General features: G+C 49.4%; 2 protein-coding genes across 8 annotated transcripts in view; one reads left to right on the forward strand and one right to left on the reverse strand.

Annotated features, from left to right (window-relative positions):
- LOC116989144 overlaps positions 1-25863 on the forward strand; it is a 74085-nt gene that overhangs the window by 43616 nt on the left and 4606 nt on the right. Inside the window, exons 14-21 of the mRNA XM_033046371.1 lie at positions 207-439; positions 2289-2511; positions 5193-5303; positions 14859-14958; positions 15576-15692; positions 23085-23834; positions 24645-24784; positions 25307-25463. Coding sequence (XP_032902262.1) covers positions 207-439; positions 2289-2511; positions 5193-5303; positions 14859-14958; positions 15576-15692; positions 23085-23834; positions 24645-24784; positions 25307-25463 — 1831 coding nt within the window. The remainder of the gene's footprint in view (positions 1-206; positions 440-2288; positions 2512-5192; positions 5304-14858; positions 14959-15575; positions 15693-23084; positions 23835-24644; positions 24785-25306; positions 25464-25863) is intronic.
- Positions 17-13006, reverse strand: rskr (ribosomal protein S6 kinase related). 7 transcript variants are annotated; one of them, XM_033045846.1, is made up of 10 exons: positions 12893-12991; positions 12150-12262; positions 9647-9730; positions 9042-9110; positions 5141-5248; positions 4084-4111; positions 2725-2814; positions 2452-2540; positions 1262-1372; positions 17-419 (listed from the first exon to the last, which is right to left on the reverse strand). In XM_033045846.1, the coding sequence occupies exons 2-10, from the start codon at positions 12222-12224 to the stop codon at positions 195-197; spliced, it is 879 nt and encodes a 292-aa protein (XP_032901737.1). In that variant the 5' UTR covers positions 12225-12262; positions 12893-12991; the 3' UTR covers positions 17-194. The 7 variants fall into 7 exon arrangements, with proteins under 7 accessions (XP_032901737.1, XP_032901733.1, XP_032901735.1 ...); XM_033045842.1 differs by having other exon boundaries at positions 12005-12262; positions 12893-12989; XM_033045844.1 differs by lacking the exon at positions 1262-1372 and having other exon boundaries at positions 12005-12262; positions 12893-13006.

Consider the following 25863-nt stretch of genomic DNA (forward strand, 5'->3'; position numbering starts at 1 on the left):
TTATTAAAATCTGACAATGTGCACTTTAACCACATGTGATTGTTTCAATTACAAATCTCAAATTGTGGAGTACAGAGGCAAATAAATAAATGACGGGTCTTTGTCCCAAACATTATGGAGGGCACTGTATGATTTGGACGGAGCTGAGTTACACGTGAGTGACTCACAGACGAGCGACCGGTGAGTGCATCCCTTCACGCTGCCAGGGGCGTCTCGGAGTCAGCAAGCGGCTCCCAGTCAAAATCAGGGAAGAGGTGGGGAGGGTGCTGAGACAGGGAGGGTCCATCACCCGCCACCTGACTTGGCTCCAGGGGCAGCTGCTGCAGGAGCACAGGGTCGAAGGGCAGGCCATGGAAGAAGCAGTGCTCACTGAAAGCGTCGAGGCGGTGCAGGCGGCGCTGGGGGTCGGCACACAGCAGCTGGTGGGGAGAACGGGCTGGTGAGGGTGATGAACACAGTCAGACCCCTCCCCGCCTCCAAAACCTCAATCACTCCCCCAAACCCCAGCCACCCCCTGCCCCGCTTCCCCAACGCCTCCCCCAAAACCCCAACCCTCCCCCCCCCTCCCTGACCACCAACCACCCCCCGCACCCCAACTCCTCCCTGAACCTTCGTCCCGATCCCCAACCCCTCCCCCAAAATCCCAACCCCTCCCCGAACCCCCAACCACTCCCCACCCTGCACCCAACCTCCCCCTCCCCTCCCTGAACCCCTAACTATACCCCACCACTCTCCCCAACCACTCCTGAATCCCCAACACTCGCCAACCCCTTCCCCCGCTCCCCAATCCCTCCCTTGCCCCTCCCGTCCATGAACCTCACCCCCGTCTCATTCCCCAACCCCTCCCTGAACTCCTTCCTGGCCTCCCCCTCCCTCCCTGAAGCCCCCAACCATTCCCACCACACCGCTTCCCTGACCCTCCCTGCTGCCACCAAGCCTTCTCCGCTCTGCCAACACCCTCCCCGAATCCCCAAACCCTCCCCACCTCACCCTCTCGTCCAACTCCTCCTCCCTATCCTTCCCCGTTCTCGCAAATCCCTCTCCCCCGCCCCTACTCCTGACTTTCTCCCTCAATCCCCCACCATCTCACCCAGGTTCTCACCCTCCACACCTCCCAGAGTTCTTGCCCGATCCCATCTGCTCCCCCAACCCTTCCTCTCACCGCCCCCAATCCCTCTCTGCTTTTCCCACTCTCACCACCCTCCCACCCACATGCGAAAGGAGCATGGAGAGGGTGCAGTGAGCAGCGGGGGAGGGGTACCTCTGCAAGGAGGAAGTCGAGGCTCCGACTGACGGGGGCCGGCGGGGGGAGGTGGGCTCGTTGCACGCTGGCCAGCATCGCGGCATGGTCATCCTGAGGCTCCACAGGAAACTGGGAGAGGGAGGGTTGGGGAGTGAGGAAAGGGGAGAGAGAGAGGGGTGAGGGGGACTCAGAAAGAGGTTGGAGAGAGATGGGGTCAGAAAGAGGTGGGAGATAGATGGGGAGAGAGAGAGAGAGAGAGAGGTGGTAGAGAGAGAGTGAGAGAGACAGAAGTGGGGGAAGGATGAGGGAGAGGTGGGGGGGGGGGGAGAGAGAGGGATGTAGGGGGAGAGAAAGAGAGGGAGGTGGGGGGAAGAGAGGGAGGGAGAGAGAAACATGAAGAGCAGACCCCTCATTAGAAGCAGTAACGGAACCATTTGCCAGCCTGCTTTTGCTGCCCCTGCCTTCAGTCGGCTGGGAAGGGAGCCTGCTGTTCCTAAACCTTTAACATTCCAGGTGGGATCGATGGGAGAGTGGTGGTCGGGATGGAGGGGACCGATTGAGGGAGGGTTTCGATCAACCGGGGGAGTGAGGAAGAGGGCGACTGGATCAATTGGCCTGGACAGGGGAATGGTTAAATAGGGAGGGAGGGGGTCAAGCGGGGGGATGTGGTTGATCAGACGGGGTGGGGGTGTGGACAGGACAGATTCTAGTGCTCCGTTTACCGAGCACACCCCAGCGAAAGCAAGCGTGACAAGTCAGGACGCTTGCTGCGGCATTTTCACCAGACTCTCTTCCCCAGCGGGGGGGGGGGGGGGAGATCAATGTGGACATCGGGCAGGTGGGATGTGAGGAAGGAGAGAACGTGAGAGTGCGGAGTGAAGAAGTGATTCCAAAGGCCAGGCGGTCTATGGTGGGATGTTCCACAAGATCGGAATGGGGGCAAAACAAAGGTTGGGGTGACCGGAGCAGAAACAGGAGACAGTCTTCCTCAACTTCCCACCCACCCTGGCAGTGGCGGACTAGGTCTAAATATATTGGTTGCCAGGAGACAAAGAGGGCCCCACTTCATAAGGGGCCCACTTGATATAGGGGCCCACTTCATCAGGGGTCCACTTGCCATCGGGAAATCTGACATCCTGGCCAGTCCGCCACTGCACCCTGGGTATTACACCAGATCGCTGGCACATTCTCCTCCCCACCGCCATTACCTTGCCAGCAATCAGAATGTAGAGCAGGATTCCAAGGGACCACCAGTCAGCCGAGTGATTGTAGGGGTTGCCCCTCAACACCTCAGGAGCTGTGAACACAACCGGGTCAAACATGAGCACCAGAAGCTGGAGCTCAGAGGCGGTGATAACATCGCTCCTATCCGCATAGATCCCCACACTCCCAGTCACCGCATCGCTCCCCAAAACCTCCACCCAACACAGTCCCTGATCTTCAGCCCGGCACAGCATGCCTTGCCCACACCCTCGGCTCACCCATGTAGCCAATAGTTCCACAGATGGTGCACGCTCTCTCTCCTCGCCACAGTCTGCGGGACAATCCAAAATCCGTCAACATCAGGTGGCCTGAGAGTGGGGGAATGAAAGAGAAAAAGTGAGAGCGCAGGAGCGAGAGAGAAAACAAACAAAAGCACAAAGATAGATGAGAGAGTGAGATAGAGGATGAGAGAGTGAGGAGAGAGAGAGAGAGAGAGAATGTAAGCATGCAGATACAGCAGGCAGTGATGAAAGCGAATGGCATGTTGGCCTTCATAACAAGAGGAGTTGAGTATAGGAGCAAAGAGATAGTTCTGCAGTTGTACAGGGCCCTAGTGAGACCACTCCTGGAGTATTGTGTGCAGTTTTGATCCCCTAATTTGAGGAAGGACATTCTTGCTATTGAGGGAGTGCAGCGTAGGTTTACAAAGGTAAATCCCGGGATGGCGGGACTGTCATATGCTGAGAGAATAGAGCGACTGTGCTTTCTCACAGCATATGACAGTCTCATCTTTCTAAACTACTCTGGAGTTTAGAAAGATGAGAGAGGATCTTAATGAAACATGAAAGATTATTAATGGTTTATACACGATAGAGGCCGAAAACATGTTCCCGATGTTGGGGGAGTCCAGAAACAGGGGCCACAGTTTAAGAATAAGGGGTAAGCCATCTAGAACGGAGATGAGGAAACACATTTTCACACAGAGAGTTGTGAGTCCGTGAAATTCTCTGCCTCAGAGGGCGGTGCAGACCGGTTCTTTGGATACTTTGAAGAGAGAGTTAGATAGGGCTCTTAAAGATAGCGGAGTCAGGGGATATGGGGAGAAGGCAAGAACGGGGTACTGATTGGGGATGATCAGCCATGATTACATTGAATGGCGGTGCTGGCTCGAAGAACCGAATGGTATATTCCTGCACCTATTGTCTATTGTCTATTGAATAGAGACCCAGCCTACTCAACCTCTCCCTATAACTCACGGCCTCTAGTCCTGGCAACATCCTTGTAAATCTTTTCTAAACCCTTTTAAGCTTGACAACATTTTTCCATTAGTTGAAGTTAAAAGGACTGGGGCATGGGTTGAAGGTTTTAGAATGGGGATAGAGGGGATGGGAGAACGTTCTTACACAGTGAGGGATAATGCCTGGAACTCTGTGCCCAGGCCGTGAGTGGAGGCAGAGATGGACAGTGGTGTTGGGAGGAAATTAAATAAATGTTAGAGGGGAGTGAACAGGCAGGACTACAATGAGACCGAAGGGCGACCTGCAGAGAGCTGGCATGCTGGATGGGCCGAACAGCAGCCCCCTTGCCCCACTGTATTCAGCAACTCAATCTTACAATCCAGTCACATTCGTTCTTACCTCGCTCGTTCAGAAGAACGTTCTCCATCTGAAAAGGTTAAAGGTCAAAATTTAAAGTGCTTCACCACAGACGTTTACCTTCACCTCTCTGACCACAGCAACGCTGGGGTAATGGACCATCGCTGGCTATAGTAACTCGGCAGAACCTCAACACCACTGTCACTACTCAGCCTCCCCCTCCCCCCCTCTACAAACAATTACCTCCATGTGGTCTCCACTCCTTGATGCAGGAGCTCAGAAGATAGCAGCGACCCAGACGGTCTCGCCAGCTCTTCCGCATTTCCATATCTTATTCCCAGCTTCGAGTGCGGCGAGGTCCGCCATAGTCATACAGCCCAGAAACTAGCCCATGCCAACCAAGGTGTTGTATCTAAACTAGCCCTATCCATATACCTGTCCAAATGTATTTTAAATGTCTTTACGGTACTTGCCTCAACTAGGTCTTCTGATAACTCATTCCATATCCCCACCACCTCTGAGTTACTTTCGCCTCTCACCTTAAACTTATGTCCTTGGTACTTGAATCCCCTCCCCTCGGGAAAAAACTCCCATGGTGCAGCGCTCCCTCACCGCGCCTCCCACTGCGTGGCCCCCCCCCTCACCGTCCCTCCCAACGCGTGGTGCTCCCCATAGAACAACGCTCCCTCACCGCTCCTCACGCAGTGCAACAGGATATGGGCCACAGGGCAAGAGTAACCTCTCCCTACCTTCACGTCCCGGTGAATAACTCCAAAATCATGAAGGAAACCTCAGGAGACAAAAAAGCAAACAGAGATGCATAATTCTTTGCCATTTCCAAACACTGCAAAATGATCCTACCACATCATCCCATCCCCACCCATTTTCACTTTCTAGAGTGCTCCCTCTGCACAGCACTTCACTCCTTCTCTGCCCCGTCCCACAGTGCGACGCTCCCTCACCACTTCTCCCAGTGCGGTGCTCCCTCACTGCCCCTCCCACAGTGCAGCCCTCCCTCACTGCCCCTCCGACAGAGCACAGTTCCCTCAACACCCCTCCCAGTCCCAACCCCTCCCCCCCCATCTTCCCAAACACTCACCAATGGCAGAACCCAGCTCAGCTGCGAACACCCGCACTCTGCCCTCCGCCAGCGGCTTCTGGGCGGCCCAGAATCTGCCAAGGTCCCCATCATGGTGGTAGTCGCACTCTGCAAGGAGAACCAGAGCAGTCAGGTCGTCATTCAGTCAGCCAGCCACCCTGAGGTGGGACATTTTAGCAGGGCTCAGAGACTCCCAGCTCAACCAAAATCAGAGCTTGAAACCATCCCGATACCAGGAGCAACTCAGATCATCAGTCATGGAATCAGGCCAATCGGCCCAACGTCCTTGCAAACCAAGATGTCCATATAAGCTTGTCCCATTTACCCAACCCAGGACCACATCTCTCTAAACCTATCCCATCACGTGCCTAATTTTGCTGTGCTGTGCAAACGTGACTATCCAAATGCCTTTTAATCGTAATTGTGTCCACCTCAACCACTTCCTCTTTGAATAAGGTCACCCTTCATTCTTCTAAACTCCAAATAATACTGGCTGAAAATGTCTCATCTCTCTTGGTAGGCCTACTTTCTCACCCCAGGAATTAGCCTGGAGAATCAACAATGGGTTGTCTCCATTGCTCCCACATTTTTTTTTTAAGCTAAGGAGGCCAATACTATGCACAGTATTCTCAGTGAGGCCTCACCAACACCCTGTGCAATTGGAACAAAACCTCCCCCATTCTTAAACTCCAACCCTTTCACAATGGAGGCCACAGTGCTGTTTGCCTTCATAACTAGCTGCATGCAAGCTTTTTGTGATTAATGCACTAGAACACCTCAATTCCTCTGAACTTTACTCAGTCTCTCCAGTTAGATAACAAACAATCCCCGATCCCAAAGCATCGATGTGGATAAGTTGTGCCAAAGGCCCTGTATGACTTTATCAAACAGCCGACTCCTACAAACATCGACCTTTCAGGCTTTTCATCTCCTTCACTCTCTCGTTTAACCATGTCTGTTCCCAGCTTATCTCAAAGTTACACAAGAGCCTGTTCAGCTACTTAACATCGTGCTGCCTCAAGAAACAATCGAATTAACGTGATTCACCATTCTCTCACCCCTATAGACGTGAAGATTAATTCAGCTCACAGTTGGAAGTTCACGGTTTAACCTGTTCCCAGTAAAGGTTCCAATACAGCAACACACCAGGCTTTTTCCAGTTTCAACATGCATCTCAAGTCCCTCACCTAGCTATTGTTTGAGTGAACCTCCCTGCACCCAGGGTATTAAAGGTCAGACCACTCTTTATTCTCCTTGCTGGCTCAGTTGCTCTCCTTGTTGGTTGAGAACAAAGATTATGCTCCTCTATAATCTTTAATTGAGAGTGATCTCACGTAATTCACAAAGGCACCTGAACAATCCGGCGTGCTTCGGTAACGGCAGGGCTGGAGCGACAGGAAGAGATGCTACTCTAAAGGCCGGTAACTAAGACACACACACACACACACACACACTGCACCACAAAAACCCAGCCGGTGCCGGGAGCTCAGTGGCACGCCGGTGAACTCACTAATGAAGAGCAGCCGTGAAGTCTGCCAACATTCCCGAACTCCCTGCACGAAGGGATGGATGACCTGCTTCTGGGAAGTGAACGAGAAGAAAAAAAAGCATTTCCACAAACTGCTCCCAAGGTGCGGGCAGCAGGAGGAAGGGAGAAGAGTGGTGGGACGAACACTGGAGCAACAGCAGGATTAACATTGGGGGGGGGGGGGAGGGGGTGGTGCAGATTGTAACTGGGTTACATTGTTACAGTGCTCAACCCCAGCTAATCTACATCTTACCTCCTGCTCATCTTGGTTCCATGTCTAATCCAACAGAATTTGTCCCCCAGACATTCACAGCTCCAGATTCCCACTCTCCCTGCCCCATGAAAAAATGTTTCTCTTTGTTTTACCTCAAATACAAAACTCACCAGAACAAATAACTTCTAGCTATTGTATTATTTTTTATCAGAGAACACCCAACTAAGGGGAGATTTGACCTACTGAGCCTGGGTAGGGGTTTTAGCAGAGGAGTTCAACTGGTCCCACAGACCCCTACACCTGGACAGGAACATTGAACATAAAACAGTGCACCACAGGAACAGGCCCTTTGCCCCACAGTACCCATCTCTCTCCCACCTCTGTGCAGAACATGATGCCAAGTTAAACTAATCTCCTCTGGTTCCACATGGTCCATATCCCTCCATATCCATGTTGCTGACCAGCCTCTCCTTATAACTAAGACCCACTAATCCAAGCAGCATTCTGGCAAACTGCACCCTCCGAAACCTCCACAAACTTCTTTTAATGAGGAGACTGGAACTGCACACAATGCAGCTGAACCAAATCCCTATAAAGCTGCAACATGACTCGCCGACTCTTATACTCAATATCCCGTATGCTATATGCCTTGTTTACCACTCTACCTTCGTGTGTTTGCCACTTTCAGGGAAGTGTGCCTTTTTTTAACTTCAGGTGGAAAGATATTACACAGGGTTTCTGATTAGCCGCAGGGAAACCGTGACATCATGAGGTCAGTGCGGGATGGATAGTTCCAACTGGACCAGGTGGGCCTGCTCGACTTCATCACTTCAGAAGTTCTAGGACAGAATTAGGCCATTCGGCCCATCGTATCTCCTCTGCCATTTAATCATGATTGATCTATCTTTTCCTCTCAACCCCATTCTCCTGCCTTCACCCCATAGACCCTGACATCTTTACTAATCAAGAATCTGTCAACCTTAAAAATATCCATTGACTTGGCTTCCGCAGCCATCTGTGGCAATGAACTACCCCGTCATGGGGCAAAGCTGGAAGCTCCACATAGGAGCCTCTCGCCCATTAGCTCACCACAAGAACAAGACGGGCTTTTCACCAATATTGTCTAGGTCCAAGGTCCCTGTCTCAGGCTCCGAGCAGGCAGAAACATTTTGCATCAAACGATGATATCAAAATTAAGAAGGCAACTTTGAAAAACAACTCCACAGCAAAGTAGCAAAATAGAATAGCAGCCAATGGCGTTATTACCAGCAAGCTTTCTAAAGCAACCTTGCTTGGAAACAGTATTTAGGATGATGAGGATAGATGCAAATGAGATGAAGGAAGGATTTTGACTGAATGTCATGATCAAGGACAAATGATCCAGGAAAAGACCGAGCACGGGTTTATAAAGGGAGAGCGTTCAAGGTAAATCTTTGTCCCTCCCAGAGAGAATGGGACTGTTGTGTTTTTTTTTTTTTAAAGACACATACAGCCAGAGTAACTCAGCGGGTCAGGCAGCATCTGGAGAACATGAATAGGTGACGTCTTGGGTCGGGAAACTTCGTCAGGCTGTTTATTCACTTTTCTTCACACATAAATTCCCTAGTAACTAATTTTATCCCTCATCTCAATTTTTTGGATAGTGATCTGTGGATTCTATATTTGCAAATTCCTTTACCCGAATGGCCCTAAAGCTAGAAGGCAAATGGAACAGGTTTTTTTTTTTGCAAAGGGTATGCAGTATGAAAGTATTAAGCTGTGATGAAGTTTATGGAACTCAGACGAGACTGCACCCGGATTGGTGTGTAGTTTTGATCTGGGATGTGCCTGCATTGGTGAACGTGCAAACTTCACACACACTGTGCCCTAGGTCAGGATTGAACCTAGGTCTCTGGTCCTGTGAGACAGCAGCCCTCTCTACTGGACCTCTGTGTTGCCTATTATAAAGCTGAGATTAGATCAACCAGAAGCAGGATCCAGATGCTGCTTGCTGAAGATCCTGGTTCTTATTAGAGGGTTGAGATATAAAAGTTTACGATAAATCACATGCAATCTGTGTTTGATGGCATGGGTAGGTCGGATTGGGGGTGGGTGGGGGGCAGAGGGGTGATAGACAGAAGGAACTGATAGGTAGATCCAGTTGAACGCAGACTCAGTACCTGAATTACAACTGCATCCTTGCATTGCTGCAGGACTCCCTGTCGCACAACCTCCGCCTTCAGTAGCACCTTGGGGGAAGCATTGGACACAGTCAGAAGCTGCAGCGTGACTGTGTACAGGGCAAGCTCGTTCACCAGCAACAAGTCAACCATTCAGGACGTGCTTTCACCCCAGCCTAACCGCACGACTCTTCCATCATTTTCACTCTACTTCTACTACCAATGGGTTGAAGAGTCACAGTGTATCGTCCACAAACAAACACTGTCAGCAGGCGGGGTTGAGACATATTCAGCAAAATACTTTTGTTTAGCTTGAAATGAAGCATGTTATCAATATAGTCTAGGCAGACTTTCATACTGTACCTAACCCCTGCTGTCCCTGCTCTCACAGTGTGTGATCGGACAGCGTAGATGGACAGTGTAGAGGAACCTCACTGTATCTGGGAGTGTGTGATGGGACGTTGTAGACGGAGCTTCACTCTGTGCCTGATCCTGGAGGTGTGTGATGGTTCGGTGCCAAGGAAGATTCACTGTACGTCTAACCCGCACTATCCTGGGAATGTTCAGCTTACACTTATACATTTGCTCCCTGTGCATATACGTACTTTCAATGCGTAAGTCTTCTCCACAGTCCTTTGGCGGACTTTCAGAATTGGTCCCAAGGAGCCCCTTGCAATGAACTCAATATCCTAAAAGGGGAAATAAAACAAAGTATTCTGTGAGCAGGAGTCATTTGAGCAGTGGTGTTTGGATACAGTAACAACTCAGGTGGATAAAATTCTGGGCCCAGTAACTAAGCATCAAATACCGGTGCTTCTTCATTTCGTGCTTGGCTCTGCTCTGAATTCAATAAACATGTCCCGTGACCAGCTATTTTAAAAAGAGCAGCAAGAAGCCACAGATGCTGGAAATCCAAAATAAAAACAGAGGAAGCTCAATCTATTTTCGAGCAGTAACTTGATATACCTACTCAGCATTTCAGCTAAGGAACAGGCCATTCAGCCCCTTCACCCCGTGTTAACCTCACCCCTCTCATCTCCACATTTTAATTTTGGAGATAGAGCTCTTCAAGTCCGCGCTGACCAACGATCACCCATACACAATGTTATTCCAGTTTTGCATCCTCCACACCAGGGGCAATTTACAGAAGGCATTTAACCTCCAAACCTGCATGTCTTTGGAATGTGGAAGGAAACCGGAGAAAACCCATGCGGTCACAGGGAGAACATGTAAACTCCACTCAGACAGCACCTGTAGTTAGGATCAAACCCGGGTTTCTGGCACTGTAACTCTGCCGCTGCACTACAATTCTGCCCTATATCTTCCTATTCCTCTTTCATGGAACAGAACTGCGCACGCACAGACCCTTTGAGCCCACAATGTCTGTGTCAAATGTGATGCCAAGTTAAACTAACCTCCTCTACCTGCATGTGTTCCATGTCTCCCCATTCCCTGCACATCCATGTGTCTTTCTAAACAGACACATAAAATATTTTATGCTTGTGAAGTATATTAAGTTAGAAAATGGTTGCAGGTTACAACGGTTAAATGTTCAAATGTTAACAATTTCCTTTGGTTCTGAATTATTACAAGATCTTTCTGTACCTAGTTTAAAAGTATTTTCCTCCTCAATATGCCATCAACAAGAGATTATTTAAAAGTTAAGCATCAAACAATGGGCAAAGGAAGATAATTTCGGCATTGAACACTTAAAACTGAAGGGAACTGATCATGTGAATAAACAATGCGAGCTGCCCTGCCCATAGAGACAGGCAGAAGACAAGGAAATCAAGTCACATTTCAAACACGATGATTTAATGGTAATGGTATGGAAATGCCAACCATCATAGGACTCTAGAACGGCACTGCCCAAAGATCCTATAGCTATCAAAGAAGACTCATAATTTGAAGGGCAAGTTTTTCACATAGACGGTCGTGGACATACAGAACAACCCGCCAGGGGAAGTAGCAGAGACACGTAAAATTATAATGTTCACAAGACACCTGGACAGGTACAGTGAACGATTTAGGGGGACATGGGCCAAATGTAGGTAAATGGGAATAGATTCAATAGGCACCTTGGTCACTATGGATGAGTTGGGCCAAAAGGACTGTTTTTGGACTAATTGACCCTCCATGATCTATAAATCTCCACCCAATACCTTAAACTGTGCCCCCAGTTTTTGCATCACTTTCCAATCTGGCACCTACCCCATATCTAGAGACGATCAGGAGGACGCAGCAGCCCTCCCACTATCTCTAACATCCACCCCTCCTCAACTTCTCCCAACAACCTTGGATGTACACTCTCTGTACAGTGAAAATTATCCTAACCACCAGCACAGCCACCTAACCAGCATAGTGGTGCAGCTCGTAGAGTCGCTGCCTCACAGCGAACGAGACCCAGGCTCGGTCCAGACCTCAGGTGCTGTCTGTGTGGAATTTGCACATTCACCCTGTGACCATGTGGGTCTCCCCTGGTTTCCTTCCTGTTCTAAAAGGCTAGTGGTTTGTAAGTTAATTGGTCTCTGTAAATATCCCTCAGTGTGCAAGGACCATATGAGAAAATGGCATAACATAGAACAAATGTGAAAAAAAGACAAAGTACTGGAGTAACTCAGCAGGTGACGTTTTGGATCAGGAGAAGGGTCCTGACCCAAAACGTCACATATCCATGTCTCCAGAGATGCTGCCTGAACCACTGAGTTACTCCAGCACTGGGTCTTTTTTTGTCAACCAGCATCTGCATTTTCTTCTTTCCATATGGAACTATTGTGAAGGGGCGATCGATGGTCAGTGCAGGCTCAGTGAGCCAAATGGCCTGTTTCCATGCTGGATCTTTCAAATGATTTAAATAATCTATCATGTTTGTTTTATGACAGAGGGGATTAACCGCATTTATCCAGTGACATTTCAATTCTATAAGAGTAAACGGACGCTGAGCTTTGGATCACCAGAGGTACCTGGAATTCCTGATCAATATGCTGCGATTTGTAAGGAAAGACTGGGAAGAAGAGAGAGATGAAGCGAGGAAAGGGCCAGCCAGTGCTTGCATGCTTGAGAGACTCAGCTCGCATCCCGACTGGTAGTAGTTGTTCTTGTTCATACTTTCCACCGGTACGGAAAGATCCCGAACACCAGCTCGAGAGGGAGACTCCCACTTTGGACAAAGCGCCTTTCCATTTCGAAGCGAGCACCAACTTACTGGTGGGTTCACTGCCCTGGTCAGAGAACAAGAGAGAAAGAGGTAAAAGGGCAGGGAACAGAGTAACAACCCTTGACTGGTAAATCAGACCCACCAGCAGATGAGAATACTCCCTCCTGAGCAAAAGTTTGTTGGTTTAAATAAGTGCCGTGGTTGGATGTCGTAGCAGTTCAAGGGGGTGGGTCAGGTTAGGGTGGTGGGGAGTTGTGAGGATCGTGGAGAATGCAAGGCACCAAGGTCTGTGACAGGTTGGGAGAGTGCTCAATGTGGGGATGAAATGAGTTGGTGAGGGGGCAGAGGTGGTTGAGGGGGAAGAGATGGGGATGAGGACGAAGAGGTGAGAGAACTAGATAGGGCTCTTAAAGATAGCGGAGTCAGGGGATATGGGGAGAAGGCAGGAACGGGGTACTGATTGGGGATGATCAGCCATGATCCACACTGAATGGCGGTGCTGGCTCGAAGGGCCGAATGGCCTGCTCCTGCACCTACTGTCTATAGTGAGGGGTGAGGGGGAAGAGGTGGGGCTGAGGGGCAGTGGGGATGGAGAGCAGAGGTCTGCGTGCTTCCCTCTCCCCGATCTTCCCATCCTGTCCCCTCATCTTTCTCCCCCCCGCGGTGAGCCGGGCTTCGGGCCCGCGTCCCTTACCCGGGCCGCGCTCCGCCGGTTGCCCATGGCAGCGAGTCGGGCCGCTCACTCTCACAACTCCCAGCACTGTCCTCCCGCGGCACGCCGGGATACAGGAGGACCGGCCCGGCACTGCCCATCCGCGGCACGCCGGGATACTGGAGGACTCTACAACGGCACTGACCAGAGATCCTATAGATTCCAAACACATAAAATACGCTGGAAATCCTTAGGCATTCCGTGGAATGAGAAACAGAGACTGATTTCAAACTATTCCTGGTCAGGGGAGGGGTCTCCTCTGGATTAGAACGACTAGAAAATCCAAAGTGAACACCAACCCTGTGAACAGTCCACGAGTTCCCTGACTCCATCCTGCAATGACCTTCTGCATGTTTGCTCTTGCACAGTTCTAATGAAAGACAAATGCAAGTGTCTAAAAGGATTTTGGATAGGCACATTGATATGCAGCGAATGGAGGGATATGGATGTGTAGGGAGAAACTGCAGATGCTGGTTTACACCGAAGATAGACACAAAATGCTGGAGTAACTCAGAGTGACTGGCAGCATCTCTGGTGAGAAGGAATGTGTGATTTCGAGTCGAGACCCTTCAGACCTCGACCCGAAACGTCACCCATTCCTTCTCCTCAGGGATGCTGCCAGTCCACTGAGGTACTCGAGCATTTTGTGTCTTATATGGATCATGTGTAGACAGGAAATTGTTTAACCTTGGCATTACGTCCAACATGGATGTTGTGGGCTTAAGGACATGTCCCTGTGCTGTGTTAATAGTGGAATGAATGACAGCTATTGTGTCGTCAAATTACCAAATTAGACTATGATTAGCACCTCACTTTCCAGCAGACATGCAACCTTCAGGACTGGATATCGGAATACAATTTCAGGTAAGATTTTGCAGAAGACCTGCCTTCAGTGTTTGTGATAAGATCTCCACAGATGGGCCTGAATGGTGTTTCAGAGTCCATTTTACTTCACATTTCCCAGCAATTATTCACTATCTCAGATGCCGCGTTCTTTTTGCTGTGTGACCATCATCTATTCACAGCCCCTCCTCACAGATCAGTTGCAATTAACAAATCAATGGAATTTTCAAACCATTCTCACTGGAGGTCAGGTCCCACTTGCACAGAGACAGCGTCACATGTGGGGAGGGAGAAGGGGGGGGGGGGGAGAGGGAGGTTGGGGGGGGGGGGAGAGGGTGGGGGGGGGAGAGGGTGGGGGGGGAGAGGTGGGGGAGGGAAGAGGGTGGGTGGGGGAAGAGGGAGAGGGAGGTGGGGGGGGGGGGGTAGAGGGAGGCCGAGAGGGAGGTGGGGGGGAGGGGAGGGGGGTGTAGGGAGGGGAGGAGGGGAGAAGGGAGGATGAGAGGGAGGGAGGGTAGGTGGTGTAGGGAAGGGAGGGGGGGAAGGAAGGGAGGGAGGGGGGGAAGGAAGGGAGCGAGGAGGGGGGGAAGGGAGTGAGGAGGGGGGAAGGGAGGGAGGAGGGGGGAAGGGAGGGAGGGGGTGAGGGAGCATGGCATTGTTGGAGCTGAGGTGATCTGTCACCACCTCGGGGGAGTGTGGTGCTTAGGGAAATGACCAACGTATTTCTGGCTGATTTTAAGATCCGCCCTAGAACTGGCTCAAATCATGGGGAAGATAAATAGTGCAGAGAAATTGAAGGTTAAAAGTCTTGGAACCCCGTGTTTATTCAAGCACAACACAAGATGTCCCAAACATTCACTGTACTGTCCTGTGGAGTTGGGGCATGAGCCATTGACCCAGAATGTCAGTAGGACACCTCGAAGGGAGAAGCGAATTGGGTCTGCAAAGTGGGTCAATGAGAAAAAAGCTTATTTTCTAAATCTTCAGAATTTTCGTGATTTACGCAACATTAAAAAATCGATGGGCTGCTGCCTTTTGCTGAACGTCACAGCAGGTCAACAGAATAGTTCAAACAAATGTCCCAACAACACAAACACAAGCAGGTTAAATCCTGAAACCCCATTCCAGAGTCCAGCAGAGCTCGGCAATGGAGCTACTGATGGTCTTTCTCTCCTTCTCGGCCCTTGGTGCCGTAGTGGCAGACGAAGGTAACTCGGACTCTTCCTCCAGTTTATCGCCTGGTCTCTGCGGGCAATTGGTGACCTGTTCAGGTATCCAGTGACAACGACGGCCTACTTTAGTCAGACCGGTTCTCCCCTGATGGGAAGACTACTTTCCTCAAGTGTTGAACTTCGGAAAGAGCGAACAATAATGTGACTGCGGATTGGCAGGGATATCTGTAAAGAGACAATATGAGATCTTCAAGGAGATGCTAGATGCATTCCTGCAAGAGGGAAGAGTAAGGGAATGGCTATAGTTCCTGGGATCACCTTCAGTGGTCGCAGAGCGGAGTGCTGGCGGTGGGGTAGTATGGAATGCTAAACGGTGGGCAGTCAGGCTCCCTCCCTCTCTGCCTTTCATTCTCCTCCTCAATCTGTCTGTCTGTTTCTAACTCTCCCTCCTTGCCTCTCTCTTTATCTGTTTCTCCCTCTCCGTTTCTCTTGCTCCTGATACTGGAGCGCCGTGCTATGGGAGGAACGGTGATGGAGCACCATGTTGTGGGAGAGAGATGAGGGATCGCTGCACGGTGGAGGGGAGATCTGAAGCTGTTGACATCATGACTGTTGAACATGGGTTGGTAAGCATTCTGTGTTGTGTTCTGCAGAATCCTGTGCCGGCCGGTGCAATGTGGGCTTCCAGCCGATGGTGAAATGCCAGTGTGATGCCGTCTGTGCCTTCTACAGCACCTGCTGCAGGGACTACTACACCGTCTGTGTGAAAAGTAAACCGCTTCCAAACACACACCTCAATTAAACTGCGCACGCATCGTCACACACATTAATGCACGTTACACCCTCTGACACAGTCTCACACATCAACTCACACACATTGTAACACACTGCCATATACACAGACATCTACACACTAACACACACAAAAACTGTACACAGCTTTGCAAAGCACATTGACACTGACAGTGCCCTCCATAATGTTTGGGACAAAGACGCATCATTTATTTATTTCCCTCTGTACTCCACAATTTGACATTTGTAATAGAAAAAAATCACATGTGGTTAAAGTGCACATTGTCAGATTTTATTAAGGGCATTTTTATACATTTTGGTTTCACCATGTAGAAATTACAGCTGTATTTATACATAGTAAGTAAGTAAGTAAGTTTTATTTATATAGCACGTTTTAAGTCAACTCGCATTGACACCAAAGTGCTTTACATAAATTAAATAATAAGTTTCCATACAAACCATAGAAAAAGGTTTAAAAAAAATGAATAAAATGGACACATTATAGAGTTCAACACAAACGTCCCCCCACAGCAGAATCAAAAATTTCCACTGTGGGGAAAGGCACCAGAAAGTTAAGTCCTCTTCCTCTGTGAAACACCCGAGGTCGGGGCCCATTTGTGGCCTAGCAGCCAGTCCGATGATTTTCAGGGCCCACTTGCCGTGAAGATGGAACATAGAAACATAGAAATTAGGTGCAGGAGTAGGCCATTCGGCCCTTCGAACCTGCACCGCCATTCAATATGATCATGGCTGATCATCCAACTCAGTATCCCGTACCTGCCTTCTCTCCATACCCTCTGATCCCCTTAGCCACAAGGGCCACATCTAACTCCCTCTTAAATATAGCCAATGAACTGGCCTCGACTACTCTCTGTGGCAGAGAGTTCCAGAGATTCACCACTCTCTGTGTGAAAAAAGTTCTTCTCATCTCGGTTTTAAAGGATTTCCCCCTTATCCTTAAGCTGTGACCCCTTGTCCTGGACTTCTCCAACATCGGGAGCAATCTTCCTGCATCTAGCCTGTCCAACCCCTTAAGAATTTTGTAAGTTTCTATAAGATCCCCTCTCAATCTCCTAAATTCTAGAGAGTATAAACCAAGTCTATCTAGTCTTTCTTCATAAGACAGTCCTGACATCCCAGGAATCAGTCTGGTGAACCTTCTCTGCACTCCCTCTATGGCAATAATGTCCTTCCTCAGATTTGGAGACCAAAACTGTACGCAATACTCCAGGTGTGGTCTCACCAAGACCCTGTACAACTGCAGTAGAACCTCCCTGCTCCTATACTCAAATCCTTTTGCTATGAAAGCTAACATACCATTCGTTTTCTTCACTGCCTGCTGCACCTGCATGCCTACTTTCAATGACTGGTGTACCATGACACCCAGGTCTCGCTGCATCTCCCCTTTTCCTAGTCGGCCACCATTTAGATAATAGTCTGCTTTCCTGTTTTTGCCACCAAAATGGATAACCTCACATTTATCCACATTATACTGCATCTGCCAAACATTTGCCCACTCACCCAGCCTATCCAAGTCACCTTGCAGTCTCCTAGCATCCTCCTCACAGCTAACACTGCCCCCCAGCTTAGTGTCATCCGCAAACTTGGAGATATTGCCTTCAATTCCCTCATCCAGATCATTAATATATATTGTAAATAGCTGGGGTCCCAGCACTGAGCCTTGCGGTACCCCACTAGTCACTGCCTGCCATTGTGAAAAGGACCCGTTTACTCCTACTCTTTGCTTCCTGTTTGCCAGCCAGTTCTCTATCCACATCAATACTGAACCCCCAATGCCGTGTGCTTTAAGTTTGTATACTAATCTCTTATGTGGGACCTTGTCGAAAGCCTTCTGGAAGTCCAGATACACCACATCCACTGGTTCTCCCCTATCCACGCTACTAGTTACATCCTCGAAAAATTCTATAAGATTCGTCAGACATGATTTACCTTTTGTAAATCCATGCTGACTTTGTCCAATGATTTCACCACTTTCCAAATGTGCTGCTATCCCATCTTTAATAACTGACTCTAGCAGTTTCCCCACTACCGATGTTAGACTAACTGGTCTGTAATTCCCCATTTTCTCTCTCCCTCCCTTCTTAAAAAGTGGGGTTACGTTTGCTACCCGCCAATCCTCAGGAACTACTCCAGAATCTAAAGTATTTTGAAAGATTATTACTAATGCATCCACTATTTCTGGAGCTACTTCCTTAAGTACTCTGGGATGCAGCCTATCTGGCCCTGGGGATTTATCGGCCTTTAATCCATTCAATTTACCCAACACCACTTCCCGGCTAACCTGGATTTCACTCAATTCCTCCAACTCCTTTGACCCGCGGTCCCCTGCTATTTCCGGCAGATTATTTATGTCTTCCTTAGTGAAGACGGAACCAAAGTAGTTATTCAATTGGTCCGCCATATCCTTGTTCCCTATGATCAACTCACCTGTTTCTGACTGCAAGGGACCTACATTTGTTTTAACTAATCTCTTTCTTTTCACATATCTATAAAAACTTTTGCAGTCAGTTTTTATGTTCCCTGCCAGTTTTCTTTCATAATCTATTTTTCCTTTCCTAGTTAAGCCCTTTGTCCTCCTCTGCTGGTCTCTGAATTTCTCCCAGTCCTCCGGTATGCTGCTTTTTCTGGCTTATTTGTACGCATCATCCTTCGCTTTGATACTATCCCTGATTTCCCTTGTTATCCACGGATGCACTACCTTCCCTGATTTATTCTTTTGCCAAACTGGGATGAACAATTTTTGTAGTTCATCCATGCAGTCTTTAAATGTCTTCCATTGCATATCCACTGTCAACCCTTTTAGAATTAATTGCCAGTCAATCTTGGCCAATTCACGTCTCATACCCTCAAAGTTACCTTTCTTTAAGTTCAGAACGATTGTTTCTGAATTAACAATGTCACTCTCCATCCTAATGAAGAACTCAACCATATTATGGTCACTCTTGCCCAAGGGGCACGTACAACAAGACTGCTAACTAACCCTTCCTCATTACCCAATACCCAGTCTAAAATAGCCTGCTCTCTCGTTGGTTCCTCTACATGTTGATTTAGATAACTACCCCGCATACATTCCAAGAAATCCTCTTCCTCAGCATCCCTGCCAATTTGATTCACCCAATCTATATGTAGATTGAAGTCACCCATTATAACTGTTTTGCCTTTGTCGCACGCATTTCTAATTTCCTGTTTGATACCATCTCCAACTTCACTACTACTGTTAGGTGGCCTGTACACAACACCCACCAGCGTTTTCTGCCCCTTAGTGTTTCGCAGCTCTACCCATACCGATTCCACATCCTCCAAACTAATGTCCTTCCTTTCCATTGCGTTAATCTCCTCTCTAATCAGCAACGCTACCCCACCTCCTTTTCCTTTCTCTCTATCCCTCCTGAATATTGAATATCCCTGGATGTTCAGCTCCTAGCCTTGGTCACCCTGGAGCCATGTCTCCGTGATCCCAACTATATCATAGTCATTAATAGCTATCTGCACATTCAACTCATCCACCTTATTACGAATGCTCCTTGCATTGAGACACAAAGCCTTCAGGCTTGTTTTTACAACACTCTTACCCCTTATACAATTATGTTGAAAAGTGCCCTTTTTGATTTTTGCCCTGGTTTTGTCTGCCTGCCACTTTTACTTTTCACCTTGCTACCTATTGCTTCTACCCTCATTTTACACCCCTCTGTCTCTACGCTCACACATTTAAGAAACCCTTTCCCTTTAACTCCATCCTCCACTATCCCATTCGACACCCCACCCCCCTTATTCAGTTTAAAACCACCCGTGTAGCAGTGGCAAACCTGCCTGCCAGAATGCTGGTCCCACACCTGTTAAGATGCAATCCGTCCCTTTTGTACAGTTCCCCCTTACCCCAAAACAGATCCCAGTGATCTAAGAATCTAAATCCCTGCCCCGTGCACCAGTTCCTCAGCCACACGTTCAGGTACCGTATCTCCCTGTTCCTGCTCTCGCCAGCACGAGGAACTGGAAGCAAACCGGAGATAGCAACCCTGGAGGTCCTGCTTTTCAGCATTTTTCCGAGCTCTCTAAAGTCACGCTGCAGAATATTCATCCCCTTCTTTCCGACATCGTTTGTGCCGACATGCACTACCACTTCCGGATGTTCACCTTCGCCCTTGACGATTTTCTGCACTCTGTCCGTGACATCCTGGATCCTGGCACCAGGAAGGCAGCACACCATCCTCGCATCCCGTCTGTTGCCGCAGAAACCCCTGTCCGTACCTCTCACAATGGAGTCTCCCACTACAATGGCGTTGCCTGTCTTAGGCCTTTTTGGTTCTGGCTCAACAGCCCTATTCGCATCACAAGCCAGCCCGCCGCTCAGTGTAAACACGTCTTCTGTCCCGACAGCTTCTAAGCGGGTGAACCTGTTCACAAGAGGTACAACACCCGGGGAAGTTGGCATTCCATGCGTCCCTCCCTTTCTCACTGTCTCCCACCTTCTCTCTTCCAGTACCTTAGGTGTAAAAATCGTACTGTAGGACTTGTCGAGGAACGACTCCGTTTCTCGGACGAACCGGAGGTCATCCACTTGCTTCTCCAGTTCCCCAACACGGCCCTTCAGGAGCTCTACCTGGATGCACTTCTCGCATTTGTAGCAGCCAGAGGCACCAGCGGTGTCCTTGACCTCCCACATACTGCAAGCATCACACTGAATCAGCTTGCCTGACATCTCCTTCTTTCGTCTCTACCTCTCAAGCGTATTGCGTGGTCTCCTAAGACTCTCGAGCCAAAGACTCACACTTCCCTCACAAGGCCGCTCCTCACTGCCGCTCCCCAAGAGCAGTCTTGCTTAAATTGACTGATAAATTGCCTGATTTACCAATTTACAAACCAAATTCCTCAGTTTTCAACTGTTTCCAGGCAAGACTCATTTCTCTCCTACCACTGGGCTAGAGCCAATCAGTCGTATTCTGCTAAATTTCCTATGCTGGGCTCCCAAACCACGCAGTTCTGAGTAAGTTCTGCCTGTCTTGGCTCTACTTTTCAACTGTTTTCCGGCACTGACTCACTTCTCTCCTCCCACTTGGGCTAGAGCAATCAGTTAGTATCTCTTGCAAACTCATGGCTGTTGTCCCAAACTACAGCAGTCGAGTAAAGTTGCCTTTCTGGCCTTATTTTCAACTGTTTTCCCGGCACTGACTCACTTCTCTCCTCCCACTTCGGCGTCGGGTGAAACATTCCTCAGCGACTTGGAAAAGTCTGGAGCGGCTGCCTCCTCCCCGGAGACCGGGGCACTCATAGTCCTCAGGATGCGCCGGTTGGAGCTCCGACCCCGGCGAACTCGATCCCTGGCTCTGTGGCGCTCCAAATCCAGCGCCACCTGCGGCCGGACGCCCGCAGCCACAGCTCCGCGATGTTGGGAGTCGGCGGCCAAAGCGCTCCGGAGCTTACCGCACGGCGACTCGGTAGGCATTGCCCACTCCGTGTTGGTATCCCAGCGCTGCGCCACCGCCGCCGAAGCTGTAGTCCCAGCTGGTCCCGACAGGAAACGCCGCTCCATTTTCGATGGTAGGCCACGAGGACGGGGCGAAGAAGCAGCTTGGAGGGATGCCTGTTCTTGGAGGGAGGCATCTCCGACCAGGTAGGTGACTGAGAAATAAAGTTTCCCCCTTCGCCACCCCCACCCCCCACATAGAAGACCTCCACTAACATTTTTTAACAGGACAAAATAAAATAAAATTAAAAAAAGGTGTAGAGACGGACTGCAGGCAGGCTGCCATACAGAGGCGGCGCCCACTCCTGCACATCCGCCATCTCAGACAGGCAGCATCTCAGTTCCCCCATTTCAGAGCACCATAATGTTTGGGACAAATGGCTTCACAGGTGTTTGTAATTGCTCAGGTGTGTTTAATTGCCTCTTTAATGCCGGTATAAGTGAGCTCTCAGCACCTAGTCTTTGCTCCAGTTTTTCCATCACCTTTGGAAACTTTTATTGCTGTTTGTCAACATGAGGACCAAAGTTGTGCCAATGAAAGTCAAAGAAGCCTGTTTTGGTACGCCTAAGGTTTAGCTGATGTCTCCAATAATGAAACTGTTGGAGACATCAGCTAAACCTTAGGCGTACCTAAATCAACTGTTTCATCGTTAAGAAGAAAGAGAGCACTAGTGAGCTTACTATTCGCAAAGGGACTGATAGGCCAAGCTGATGACAAAAGAAAAAAACCCAAACACCTGTCCAACAGATCAGAAACACTCTTCAGGTGTGGATTTATCAATGACCATTGTCCACAGAAGACTTCATGAACAGAAATACAGATGCAACACTGCAAGATGCAAACCACTGGTTAGCCGCAAAAATAGGATGTCCGGGTTACAGTTTGCTAAGAAGTACTTAAAAGAGCAACCACAGTTCTGGAGAAAGGTCTTGTGGACAGATGAGACGAAGGTTAACATATCAGAGTGATGGCAAGAGCAAAGTATGGAGGAGAGAAGGAACTGCCCAAGGTCCAAAGCATACCACCTCATCTGTGAAACACAGTGGTGGTGGTGTTATTGCCTGGGCATATATGGCTGCTGAAGGGACTGGCTCACTTATTTGAGTGGGAAAGTCAATCACCCGATCTGAACCCACTGAGCATACCTTTTATATATTGAAGAGAAAACTGAAGGGGAGTAGCCCCCAAAACATGCATTAGCTAAAGATGGCTGCAATACAGGCCTGGCAGAGCATCACCAGAGAAGACACCCAGCAACTGGTGATGTCCATGAATCACAGACTTCAAGTAGTCATTGCATGCAAAGGATATGCAACAAAATACTAAACATGACTACTTTCATTTACATGACATTGTTGTGTCATGTAAATGAAACAATTTAACCACATGTGATTTTTTCTATTACAAATCTCAAATTATGGAGTACAAAGGCAAATAAATAAATGACGCATAGATACTCACACAGATATGATTAAATCCTGTCACGAAACTTCTCCAATAATTTCCCCTCCACAAGTATAGGCTCACAGGCCATCTTATACAGCATTGGATATTATCCGGACATCCAGCAGCTCACCTTCACTATTGTGATTACAAATATCACTCAAGATCCCAGCAATCTCCTCCTTTGCCTTCCTCAGTAATCTGGGATAGATTCAATCTAGCCCTGGGGATTTATCCACCTTTCAAGAAGCACAACATCTCCTGCTCCCCAATATCGACAGGCCCTAGAATATCGGCATACCCCTCTCTGATCTCACTCTTCCATGTCCTTCCCCTTGTCAATACCAATGCATGCATGGTGGGACAGTGTAGAGGGAGCTTCACTCTGTGAGGAATGATAGGCTTGGTAGAGTTGATAACAATCTTTTGTTCCATTGTCAGCACGTGGAGATGTCTTTGCCATTCCCGAGGAAGATGTTTATGATTTTGACACGGATTACTCCGACTTCCAGACTAACGGCACGGATGAAGTGTATCCAGATATGAATCCTAGACTGCAACCAGATCTGGAACAGGAGCCCACCTATGAACCAGAGCCCACCTATGAACCACAGCGCACCCATGAACAGGAACCCACTCAGGAGTGGAGCCCAGAACTGGTGCCCATCCATGAACAGGAACCCACTCAGGAGTGGAGCCCAGAACTGGAGCCCATCCATGAACAGGAACCCACTCAGGAGTGGAGCCCAGAACTGGAGCCCATCCATGAACAGGAACCCACTCAGGAGTGGAGCCCAGAACTGGAGCCCATCCATGAACAGGAACCCACTCAGGAGTGGAGCCCAGAACTGGAGCCCATCCATGAACAGGAGCCCACTCAGGAGTGGAGCCCAGAACTGGAGCCCATCCATGAACAGGAACCCACTCAGGAGTGGAGCCCAGAACTGGTGCCCATCCATGAACAGGAACCCACTCAGGAGTGGAGCCCAGAACTGGTGCTCACCCATGAACAGGAACCCACTCAGGAGTGGAGCCCAGAACTGGTGCCCACCCATGAACAGGAGCCCACTCAGGAGTGGAGCACAGAACTGATGCCCATCCACGATCCTGTGCATGGCAACATGTGTCTCACTGATAAGCCTTTCGATGCATTCACCGACCTCAAGAATGGATCGATCTTTGCTTTCCAGGGTAAGCTGTGTGCTCCGGCAGGGCAAGACCATTCAGACCCTTGGGCTGGTTCCCACCATGCACAGAACATAGTACAGTACAGCACAGGAGCAGGCCCTTCAGCAAACAATGTCTGTGCCAAACATGATGCCAAGATAAATCTCTGCCTGCACCTGATCCATATCTCTCCGTTCTCTATATATCCATGTGTTTATCTGAAAACCTCTGGAACCCCACTATGTATCTGCCTCCACCACCACCACCTTCCAGATGCCCACCTCCCTCTGTATAAATAAACTAGACCCACACATCTCTCAAACTTTGCCCCTCTCACCTTGAAGCTATGCTCTCTAGTCTTTATCGTTCTAATCCTGGGGAAAATGTCCCACCCCCCTCACTCCACCCACCTCAGCAGAAGAGAACCTCTTTTACTCTGATGTTTATATGTCAGACAAAACTGTCAGATGTTGTCCCAACACACTGCCATGTCTTTGGCTCCCACCGTTTCTTACAGGCATCCAGAGAGCCAGTGACACTCATTCCCGGAGAGGGGAAGGCAGTCGGGTTGGGCACTGCCCACCCCCGTCTAGCTCTATCTGGAGGTCGAGGCTGTTTTTCTGTAGATTGAGCGGGCTTGGGGTGAACTCCAACATCACCTCCCCCAGATGGTGCAGGAGATGGCGGGGGAGCTCACTAGGAATGAAGCGTGGGACAGAGTCTAACCTTTACCCAGTGTGGAGGGAGCTTCCCTCAAGGTCTGACCCTGGGCGTGTGTGATGGGACGGTGCAGACGGAGCTTCACTCTGACCCATTCTCTTCCTCTCTTCCCAGGACAATATTTTTATGAACTGGATAAGAAGGGTGTTGTTGCTGGATATCCCAAGCAGATTCTGGATGTGTGGGGCGTGCAGGGCCCCATCGATGCTGCCTTCACTCGAATAAACTGCGAGGGAAAGACCTACCTGTTCAAGGTCTGCTGAATGAGGGACTGATGGGGCTGGACTGGTTGTTGTTGTTTCTGTGTTTGAGCTGCAGTTGCTACTTCATATTGCATTTATTGAGCTCCACAGTGAACTATGGGAGGAGTTGGTAAAGTAGATGAACAAGGATAAGGCTGAGGGTCAACTATTGGTCACCCCACCCAGACTGAGGGATCTGTTGGGGCACTGCGTGTTAGGGCAGTGCATGTTGGGTGGTGTCTGCTGGGATGGTGTCTGCTGGGATGGTGTCTGCAGGGACGGCAGTGAGTGATGTGTTGGGATATTGTGCATTGGGATGGTGTGTTGGTATGATGTGTATTGAGGCGTGTGTGTTGGGGCAGTGAAGAGGGAGTTGTGAGCGATCACAGAACTGCTTTGCCCCACCTGAGGGGAGGAGCGTCGATCGTCTCTGGATTTTGCCCTTTACCTCGAAGGTATGTTGACGTGGTGCGTGTTGTCGTGGTGCGCGTGGGGACAGCAGTGCCTCTGTGGAACCTCTTGCTCCTCCCACAGGGCATGATGTACTGGCGTTTCAATGATGGGATAATGGAGGAAGGCTTTCCCAGGCCAATCAAGGATGGCTTCCCAGGAATTCCGACCCAGCTCGATGCAGCCCTGGCCATTCCTGCATCCGGCATCCATGGGAAGGAGCAAGTGTATTTCTTCAAGGGTAAGACGGGGATTCTGCGCATCAGTTCAATGAGCTATCTAATCGCAAATGTAACAGAATTCGGCTCCAGTCAGCTTTGCCTGAGAGAAATATATAAAACTAGACTAAGTGGGATCCGTTGGGTCCCAGCATCACACGGGAGGGCTGGTCCCCCAACGCAATATTCCACCTCTCCACCAATTCCAATATTGGTGGGCAGTAGGGGGGGGAGATTTCTGGAGCGCTAGTATGGGTGTTGTGGGCTGAATGGACTGGTTTCCAGAGGGCTAGTATGGCCATTGTGGGCCGAATGGATTATTGGGCTGGCGGCTCAGTCACTCAAGCCTGTTGTGCTGGCAGCTCACTCATAGCTGGTGGGCTGGCAGTTGAATCACGGCTATTCCTTGAAATTCCATTTCAA

This window comes from Amblyraja radiata, chromosome 28, assembly GCF_010909765.2.
Source record: "Amblyraja radiata isolate CabotCenter1 chromosome 28, sAmbRad1.1.pri, whole genome shotgun sequence".
NCBI classification, from domain to species: domain Eukaryota; kingdom Metazoa; phylum Chordata; class Chondrichthyes; order Rajiformes; family Rajidae; genus Amblyraja; species Amblyraja radiata.